At 40.1% G+C, this 10477-nt stretch overlaps 2 protein-coding genes across 2 annotated transcripts in view; both read left to right on the top strand.

The window, feature by feature from the left end:
* The first annotated feature begins 614 nt into the window (after nucleotides 1–614).
* Nucleotides 615–10477, top strand: part of LOC123979783 (protein mono-ADP-ribosyltransferase PARP15-like) — a 79622-nt gene continuing 69759 nt past the window's right edge. Inside the window, exons 1-3 of the mRNA XM_046063850.1 lie at nucleotides 615–849; nucleotides 937–1173; nucleotides 1803–2027. Coding sequence (XP_045919806.1) covers nucleotides 958–1173; nucleotides 1803–2027 — 441 coding nt within the window. The 5' untranslated portion in view covers nucleotides 615–849; nucleotides 937–957. The remainder of the gene's footprint in view (nucleotides 850–936; nucleotides 1174–1802; nucleotides 2028–10477) is intronic.
* The window catches only part of LOC123979793 (protein mono-ADP-ribosyltransferase PARP14), a 25855-nt gene continuing 17524 nt past the window's right edge, over nucleotides 2147–10477 (top strand). Inside the window, exons 1-2 of the mRNA XM_046063876.1 lie at nucleotides 2147–2174; nucleotides 2350–2496. Coding sequence (XP_045919832.1) covers nucleotides 2156–2174; nucleotides 2350–2496 — 166 coding nt within the window. The 5' untranslated portion in view covers nucleotides 2147–2155. The remainder of the gene's footprint in view (nucleotides 2175–2349; nucleotides 2497–10477) is intronic.

Here is a 10477-nt window from a genome sequence, read left to right as displayed (position 1 = left end):
TTAATAAACTTCATAACATTCAGTGGTGCAATCTCCAAGTACCAAACTCGCTTCCAGCAGAGCCTCAGAAATCCTGTTTCCCTAGAGGTGGGGTCAGACCTGGTCCTGTCCAGTTTGTCCTCTGATGCTCTGGATGAGGCTGAGGCAGCAGTGGTGAGAGACCTGAGTCTGGCCACTGTACAGCTGCAGGGAGCTGCAGCTGTACCTCCGGATCTAGACAGAGTGAAAGAAATCATGATCAGAGCCAAGAACAAGGAAAACAGTGGGGAGCTCAGAGTGGACGTCAGCTTCATACCAGGACCCAGTGGAACCACAGTCACCAAAGTACGACTTGTGGGTTGCAGTCAAATTGTGAACAAGCTGAAAGAGGTTCTGCACGACTACCAGATGAACCAAGTCGGGACGCATGAAGTACTGAACCTACCACATCCTGAACTGGTTGACTGTTTTGATAAATTCTTAGCACTGATTGGCATGAAACAGACCAAGGTGACCTTAAAAGCCTCACATTCCCCATATCCATGTGTGCTTGTGTCTGGCCCCCGTTGTCTGGTCCAGGAAGCCAAACAGGCCCTAATCTCAGCTCTAGCCAGTCTGACATCAGACACTTTGGTTCTAGACGGACCAGGGTCTCAGCGTTACTTCCAAACAGAGGGCAAAGAAAGCAAGGAGCTGGTAGAGAGCTCCTGTCAGGTCCTGATCAGGGAACAGAAATCACGAAGTATCAGAAGCCCGAGCAGCCTCACACCCAGACCGTCCATCACCAGACGTCGCAGCAGCACGGTTGGGAGCGTTGTGGTCAACAAGACAAGCCTGGAGATCAAGCTGGGCAGTTTAGAGGAAGAGCAGGTTTGACAATTTATGTTCTAATTTAGATAAACTAGTCCAGCAGCAATGCAACACTCAAGTTGATATTATTTTACATTATTTCCACAGGTGAATGTGTTGGTGGTCCCCATGCTAAACAGGCAGCTGACTTCTACGAAAATTGGTAAATGTCTGTTGAAAAGAGCAGGGAACGTGATCCAGTCCAAGTTTGACTCTGTGGCAGCGAATTGTTCTCTTGCCCCTGGTGATGTTCTGCAGATTGATGGGCCTCCATCTCTGGGCTGCTCCAAGCTCTTCTTCATTGAATGCTCACCGTGGGATGGAGTCAGAGGGCAGAGTGTTCAGGTAAAGTGAAATACTTGGTGGATTCAAAAATATTAGAGAGAAAACACTATGGGGGAGGGCAAAGGATAAGTTCAAATTCCAGGTCCACTTACTGACATACAACCATTGTAGTGGACTTCATGACAGAGTTTAAATGCCAGGAACAGTAATTGGGAACAAATATATATAATACAATGTTAAGAGCAAACAGTCATGTGCTAATATTGATTGCAATTGAGGATTTGAATATACAGTCATTTCTGCTGGTTTTCTTTGGACAGATGTCAAAAAGTTATTGTTTGACTGAAACTGTAAATGTAATACAAAATGTTGTCTGACCATGCCAGGTGAGGGTAGTCAAAGCTCTTCCGCATGTCCACTTTCAAAGTTTCTCCACAAAGGCATTCATTTGTGTGCATAAATAATAATTTGTTGCGAGAAGAATGGCACAATAAGCTTAAGAGAGAAGTTCAAACCCTGCTTCCCCATGCCTGGCCAAATGTATGAAGAGTGTGTGCCTCATTAATGAATTCATTTCTTAGAAAAACTGTCTTATAAAGCTCTATAAACCTCAAATCTACTCTATGTCAGTTTACTTTGTACATTTTTGAAAGCATTGTGCAATGCAGGGGATTTTTGTTGTTTTGTAGGCGCTTGCCAATGGGCTGAAGAAGTGTTTGGACCTCTGTGTACAGCAGCGCTTTAGCTCAGTGGCATTTCCAGTTATCGGACCTGGAATTGTTTTAAAATTCCCGCTGAGTGAAGCCATTCAAGTGCTGACTGAGAACATTCGCCAGTTTGGATTATCTGCATCCTCTGGGTCTCTCTCCACCATGCAGATCGTCATTAAACCAGACTATCCAGACTCTGTGCAGGTGACTATCAACACTCAGACAACTGTAGTAACTGGTTAAGACACATAAATGCATGGTTTATAGATAAGAAAGTGATTTATTTTTATTTACAGTGCTACCATGATGTTCACAGACACCTCAGCTCAAATATGTACCAGGGAGGCCAAGGTAAACTAGACAGCTGCTCAGACTACTTTGAACTGTTTATTACAAAAGCAGGGAATAATTAGCACCATTTAAAACATTGTCATTTATTTATTTGATAGCAATATTTCACCATTTCCACTGACATTCTAAATTATATGATTAAACATCAGACATGTTGTGGTTTTCTTCTACTTAGCGATCTTCAGGTCTCTCACTAGTGATCTTGATGACATCACAATGACAGTAGGAGGCGGGGTTAAACTACAGCTGGTGTTTGGTGACATCACTAATGAGACTACAGATGCTGTGGTGAACACGACCGACTTCACAAATTTTCACAACGGTGGGTGAGAGCTGCTGTAGCTGAGGATGTCCTTGTTAGGGTGACCATTCGTCCTCTTTGTGTCCATGTCCTCTATTTGGGACCTAAAAATGCGTAAAGGACCTCTAAACTGACACAAATTAGACCACGGACCCCCATCTGATAAGATTTTGTCTCAGGGTTTTCCCATTTGATAAGATTTGTGCTTTAAGATGTTGTATTACAGAAAGTGTATGAAACCCATGACCCAAGTAGTTATACAGTCGTTGTGTTACTTAGGGAAATATCATTCCCTTTTTTTGCTGAGAACCCCCTGGAAACCACCCCTGGGAGTCCCCAGCCCCCTATTTGAGAACCACTCAAACAAAACACACACACATTCATTGTGTGTGTTTTTACATTGCTTTGACCTTTCTCTTTAGGTCCTGCCTTCTCGCACACCACCATTGGTCGGTCATGTAGGCCTGCACGTCCTTCACGCAAACATTGGTCAAACTGCATCTCAATCATTATTTTCAGCACCACAGCAACGCCAAGAGACACAGCAGCAGCTTTCCTGTCAACAGTGGCACATGGTGCCTGAACAGCTTAAAAATGCTCAGACGCAGTGCTTGAAGTGGGCTGGTACTCCCTGGAGCGCAGTACCGGCACTTCTACATTTTACTCTTTGGCTTACCAGGACTTTTTCTTGTGTACCGGCATTTCTCACAAGTACTCTTTTCAGCCCTCTCCAAAGGTGGAGATGGAGTATAGAGAAGATTGTGTGCTTTTTTTATCCAAGCGTGTGCATAGGTTTGACTAGAGTAGACTAATCACAACCTGGATATGGCAGGGCGTTTAAAAAAAAGGTTGACATGGTGCTACAGCAATCTTTCAAAATGTCAAACTCATTCTGCGTGAATGGTTCTGATTGTTGAGTAGTTAGCACTTAACAGAGCTGCCAACTCTCACGCATTGAGTGAGAGACTCACGCAATTGACACTTTTCACACGCCCACACGCCATACATCAATTTTTACGCGCATCAGAAAAACTAATGTAGCCTATAAATAACTGCGTCGAGTTGGCACAATTACAAACCACCCAGCTGACGCAACACCGGTGGACGCTTTGACAGGAATCAAGCGAACCTGCTATCGCGCAGTGAGTGGCAGACTGTCATCGGGTAACATAGCTGGCAGAGTTTTGCAATATACAAATGTATAATGTGAAGCACAGCCATGCTGTCTAGGTGTTGACAGGTTCAGTTCAGTGTTATTTATTAAAGGCAAAACCAAGAGTGAACACACTTACAAGTAGAGTGGCTGAGTCTGAAGAAATCAAGGTGAATAATCCAAAAGAACAGTGTTATCCAACAAAAATAATACAGCGGGGTACAGATCCAGGACAGCCAGGGCAGAACACAGAACAAAGCAAAACTACAAATGACATGGGACAGAGCAACAAACAAGCTACAATGACCGGACGGGTACTGAACAGAAACACCAAACATACATACACCAGGCACTAACAAGTAGGGCGGGAGCAGCACAGGTGATAGGGATCAGGGCTAACGAGGCAGACAGGCAAGCAGAGAGACAGCAGGGAAAAACAGAGAGACAGGCCGGCAAAGGGATTACTGGGGGAACAGACATAACACTTGACAGGCAGACAGAAACTGAGCATCAAACAACACCAGATAGAAACAGAATAAGACAAGAACTTAGGCAGGCACAGATCCAAACGGGAACAGAACTGAAACAAGCAGACTGAACACTGAACACAAGGCACAGGCAACTGACACAAGAGAAGAAACATACTGGAACACAGAACAGACTAAAAACTAATAATACATATAGATGACAAACGTAACAGGGAAAACAGACTGAACTAAGAACAGAACACAAAGCAGACACGGGCAAAATAACCATAAACACTGACGTACACAGACCAGGAGTAAACACTAAGACATGAACTGAGACACAGAACTAAAAGGTAGGACTAAGTAGTAAGACAAGAAAACAGAATGAGAACAACAAAACAATCCTCACAAGAATAAACAAGGTGAAAAAGTAGAACACAAGAAATGGAACCAAAACACAGACTAAATTACAGATACCTAACAGACCACTAAATAAAACTCACAGAAAACTGAACTGAACAGATGCAGATACAAAACCAAAACCTCCGAATCAAAAACCAAACCCTAGAGACATAGAAACAAGAATCAAACTACAGCACACAGAGAAAGCATGACAGGATCATGACACTTGGGAAAGTGAGCTGCACAGAGCTGCTGACGTTATCGTGTAGATCCAGTCCCATCTAGTCCCAAGTTATGAATTGTGATTAAATGACGTTATTCTCATAAAAATCATTCCGGAGATGTCCGATTACACTGATATGTGGGATAGATGCAAAAACTTTTGCATAAATTAATTTATCCTTGAGGTGAAAGAGTGCCACATTTAAAGAGGAACTTCTCCAAACAAAGACACAAAGAGGAGGGAAGATTAAATCATGAAAGAAAAATAAATCCAGAATGCTTGAAAGCCATACACCTACTGAATTAAATTCTGGTATGTTTTATATTTTAAATTGTCACCTGCTGCCTGAGTTTGGTGTGTCTGTTGAAAATTAAGTGTTAAATGATAAAATTTTGCAGGGAGAGGACCCCCATACCCCCGCTAAATAAGTGGCTTAAACATTGGTAAAGGAAAACCTATGCTGTTGCTTATTATGAACTATAATATTCCATATATTGTCTAGGATTAAAAGAAATACAGTCTCTAGTTTGACACATAGATTCTGGGGGGAAGACTCTTAGGTTTGGTCAATATTAGGGCTATTATGTCTGGAGGTTGGCAAGTATCCTGATCACACTGATCTTACCATGATCATTGACTTGGCTTTTCATCTATACATATATGTGGCTGTTGAACTTTTAAAACAAAAGTCCTGAGGGTTTAAAGAGTGATGACCCCGACCCCTGCGGTGGGATATGACACAGAACACCTAAAATTAATCAACATCAGTAGTAAATAAAGGCCAGCAAAGCACGTGATGCGCGCAACAGTTGTGCACGTGAATACATTTTTGATTAATAAAACAAATTATTTGATTAATAAACAAATTATTTGATTAATAAAAAACTGCATTAATAAAAAATGAATTAAAAATTATATAAAAAAATAATTTAAAAAATTTTATAAATACAATTTTATTTACAAAAACAAAGCAACGGTTGTATATAGAAAGGGCTAGTTTTTTACATCTGACCGAGAGTGTGTAACAGTGTGACTGAATGATTTTTTGGGTGAATCTGTATCGGACAGTGCTATCTTCGTGCAGAACAACAGCGCCATCTTCGCAGCATCACAATCATGGACGTCACAGGAAATCAATTAGGAGTAACGACTCCAAAACGACATATAATCATAGATCCTGTTGCAATGAGTATGGCTCCTAGAAAGAAGACTTCCCCAACAACATTGGCTGATTTTCTGGACCGAAAGGCTTGGGCGCTTCAGTTTGAATGGGCGGAGGAAGATTTTAGAATGTCGGGATTCTTGTTTGAGCACGGATCAGTTCATCTTTATACAAGAGAGCTTGATGAAATTTTTCCGCACGTTAGTCTTTCAGCCAAAGACGGGAATTACTTCAGCAACAAAGTCTGTAAAAATATGAGTGCTTCAAAAGGAGTCTATACCACACAATGGTGCGGGTCTGTGCCAGGAGAGCTCTATCGTGTAGAGACAGACCTTGAAGTCTACAAACCAGAATCCTACATCTTTTTTAGATCGGGGACGATTCTATCATTCAAAAGGCAAGGATGGAAACCCCAGAGCAACAAAAAGGCTACCCCATCACGTCTAAAGAGTGGGAGACGTGGTTCAGCACCGGCTTTGTGGTCCAGTGGGGAGAATGGGATAGAACCCTTGAAATCTTCTCACACATTGATAAATTATTCAAATGGTATAAACCTTATGTTAGCTATGTAGGGCTCAAAAGAAAACTTTTTGGTCCTGAGAACAAGCAAAATGAACAACAAACAACACCGCAGACAACCTCAAAGACCTCCACGACGGGGCTGACGGTGACATTGTTCTAATTAAAATGTTTTGTGCAGGTACGAGGACATGTGCAGCGGGTGAGGATATTTCGAGCAGCCCTAAATATTTTTCAATACTCCAGGATGATGTCGTCGATAACTCATGGGTGGATGACTATGGTAAAGAACTGGGGAAAAGAAATTTAACATTTCTCGTTCCTGAAGAAAAAGCAGAAGAGGCCAAGAGCAGCAACCTCACACATGCATTGACACGCTGCCTTTCTTTTATATCAAAGGACATAAGAGAGAAATTACACAGAAGCTTTTTAACAAAAATTTCGCTGATGCTCAAAAGTATGTACTACACGGTCTTGGATTGGTGCCAACGTGTGAATGCAGTATTCGAGACATTGCAGCAGCTGCTCTACGGATTTGTCTGAGGAACCCTTTTCTCATTGCTTCGCTTAAACGGGTAGTAAGAGTGGAGGACAGTGTGAACACTAGTTAAGGAATCTCTGGACATCTGGAAGGAGGAACAACACTAAAAACAATGGGGAATGTGTCTAGTCTACTAAACCATGTCAAAAAGAGATACATCGTGTATAAGATGAGAGCACTGTTGTGTGAAACTGTTAACAACGCGATATGTGACACAGATAGGACACTATGTTGTTCTAGATTTGACAAACGTTGTCAATGTGTTAGACGAATGACCTCTGGATGGCGTACCATGGTGCAAATGACAGCGGATAAATATGCAGATGTGAAATCTACTCTACTTGATATAGCAAATGTTTTTCCTGTGAACGATAATGAGTTTCATATGGGTCATGTGTTTTGTTTTTGTACTTTTAGCATTGATTTGTGTGTCTTAAGGCAAACCAGAAAACAACATGTCGATGTTGCTGATGTGATGTATTGCTTAACTGAATCTCTGGTTTGTAAAAACATAGGTTTCTTGAAATTTTCTGAAAAGTGTATACTTGTAATCATTGCTGACTGATATGTTGCGTATGTCGTTGGAAATAAAATACTTGAACACAGACGTTGAAATGTCAGTCTTTGTAACAAAGATCATGGAGGAGTTGATGAGAAATAATAGATTTGTTTTCAAAATATGTATGGGACGCGTTAAAAAAAAAATAAGAGTGGTAAATGCGTCACAGAATCCTTTAAAGATATCTTAGCTGAAGGTAGAATACTGCATAAAATTCAAACTGACAAGGGAAAAGAGTAACAAAAGACAATGACGATATCGTATTTAACAACTTGTATAAAACAAAAGATAAAAGAGTAATTCGTTTTAAATATAATGTGGGTGATACTGTAAGAATTTCAAAACTACGCGGCCCTTTTAAAAAAGGTTAAGAGCAAAATTATACTGATGAATGTGTCAAGGGACCCTGCTGTTTACAGGTTAAAAGACTATGATGGCAAAATATTACAGGGAACATTTTATGAGCAAGAGATGCAAAAAGGCATTATAGATAGAAACAAAACATTTAAAATAGAAAAGATTTTATCTAGAAAGAAAAGACAAGGCTGGGACATTATTGCGGTCAGGCATGTTTATTTACATTCTCTTAGGCACATACACAACAGGCAGGTCTGAAAACAAGTCAGATCTGAGTCTGAAATCATCAGGTGTCTTAGCTTTAAAATAAATCATCAAATAACCATGAGGAACACTCGTTGAAAATCCATTAAAAAAAGACTCTTCCCAGGAAACATTTGAGGCGCATGGGCAGGAAGCAGTATGAGTCTATCCACCAGCATCAAAAGAACTTTGCTACCTCTCATGATTAGCTTTGGTGTTATACATTGCTTTGTGAAATAATCAAGCATAATATAGTTGTCAAACCCTGTTATGGGCGATGAATGTGTAGTTTTTATATTTTGGCTGCCTGTATTTTTTCACAAAGATGTCAACACAGTCCACTCCTGAGGCACACCAATGCTTGTTCTCAAAATCAATAGCACATGCAAACATGGTGTTTACCGTCAATCGTACGTGTTTCAAAGTCATAAAACACATATTTAGTCTGGGGTTTTGAGGGCTGTATAAAACATTGATGTAGAACGTGATGTTAAACCATCCCCACAATGATCACACCTCCCTCTCTGACATTTATGTCCTACACCGCCTGTTTTTACAGAAAAATGATGACCACAGTCTTTGCAGTATTTGTATCGATCACATAAAGTAAACCCCTTGGACTTTTCCGAATCTCTCAAGGTTTTATGTCTGTTAAAACAATCTGATGATCTGTATATGTGCCCACAGTCTGAACAAAGGCCAGAAGTACTCTGCACATGACAGCCATCAGAAAATGTTGCAAAAATGTTTACATTTATGGCAGTCTTTGCTTGAATAGCATTTATAGCAGAAATCACAGACGTAAGAACTCCCAAAAAATGCTGTTTTTTTCTCTATCAGGTAAAAGTGATCGTCTTGCAGATGCAACCATACTGTTTTAGGATGTATTTGTTCATGCGTCTGATACAAATCCAATTTTGTTGTGCCTCGATTGTGATGAAACATGATAATCTTAACATCCAAAAAACTTTCAAATTTAGATACGTCAGACAGGGCTACTTTATCGTCTGCATTAAAGCCGACATCTGTCTGGAGTTGTTGTGCATGCTGACCGAGTTGTACTTTAAACATATGAGGATGTAGAGAGCATGAGATGCAATAAGACAAACAAAGATTATTGTCAATGTTTGTAGGGACATATAGACAAGCTGATTTCTTTTGTATAATATCATAGTATGGAATATTCCCTAATTTGAGCCGCAACCCTCCTGGAATTGCTTTGCATAATCTGCTCAACTTAATTAAGTTCGTTGTTCTTCAGATTCTAAATCTGATTGGACAATATTACGATTAAACTCATTCATTACATCTGAGATACTAAAGAAATCCGATTCATCATAATCACTCTCGTCGCTTGTTACAGGGGAGACTCGTTTTTGGTGAAATGATTTGCACAGGCGTTTTCGACTCATGATTAAAAACACAGTTAAAACAGAATGAAAAAATCAGACACAGTTTAAACTCTTAGGCTTTTGAATTTTGTGACATATGGTCTATTTTAGCTTTTAACTCTAAATATTCATTCCAAAGTCGTTGACTCTCCTTTCTAATTTGTTCATGGGTTTTTAGCATTAAAAAAGCTAACTGGGTTGAATTCTTAACAGCTAGAGATTTTGTCACTCTACTAGTATACTGGCTTTACAGAGTCTAACCAATCGCTGATACTCTCAGGCTTGCAATGTCACCATAGGCTGTTGTGTAGGATGTTTGAGTTTCTCGAATAGACTCGTGTGCCGGAGGTCTTCTTGAAATATCAAGCTGTTGTTTAGGTACCAGAAACATTTTTTGTGCATACTCCATAATAATATAATAATAATCCTTATTTGTAGAGCACTTTTCAAAAACAAGTTACAAAGTGCTTTAACAAGTGTAAAGAATAATACAAAAAAACAAGATAAGAGCATGACAAATTAATATAAAATTAGTAAAATACAATAAAATAAAAGGGATAAAATAAAGTCAAATAAGATCGGGAAAGGCTCTCCTATAAAAGTATGTTTTAAGAAGGGACTTAAAAGAGTTCACTGACTCAGCCGACCTGATTTCCTCGGGCAGGCTGTTCCAGAGCCTCGGGACCCTGACAGCAAATGCTCTGTCCCCTTTAGTTTTCAGTCGAGACTCTGGAACAGACAACAGACCTCTGCCCAAGGATCTCAAGGTACGTGCTGGTGTGTATGGGACTAAAAGGTCAGAAATATAACAAGGCGAGAGACCATGAAGAGCTTTAAAAGTGATCAATAGAATTTTAAAGTCAATTCTAAAACATACTAGGAGCCAGTGTAATGAAGCTAAAATAGGAGTAATGTGGTCATATTTCTTTGTTCTGGTTAAAAGCCTGGCAGCTGAGTTCTGGACAGTCTGGAGTCGATCAATAGA

The sequence above is a fragment of the Micropterus dolomieu genome, linkage group LG12 (genome assembly GCF_021292245.1).
Source record: "Micropterus dolomieu isolate WLL.071019.BEF.003 ecotype Adirondacks linkage group LG12, ASM2129224v1, whole genome shotgun sequence".
In the NCBI taxonomy this organism is placed as follows: Eukaryota; Metazoa; Chordata; class Actinopteri; order Centrarchiformes; family Centrarchidae; genus Micropterus; species Micropterus dolomieu.
Note: the sequence above shows the minus strand (reverse complement) of the source record. Positions and strands in the feature narration are given on the sequence as shown.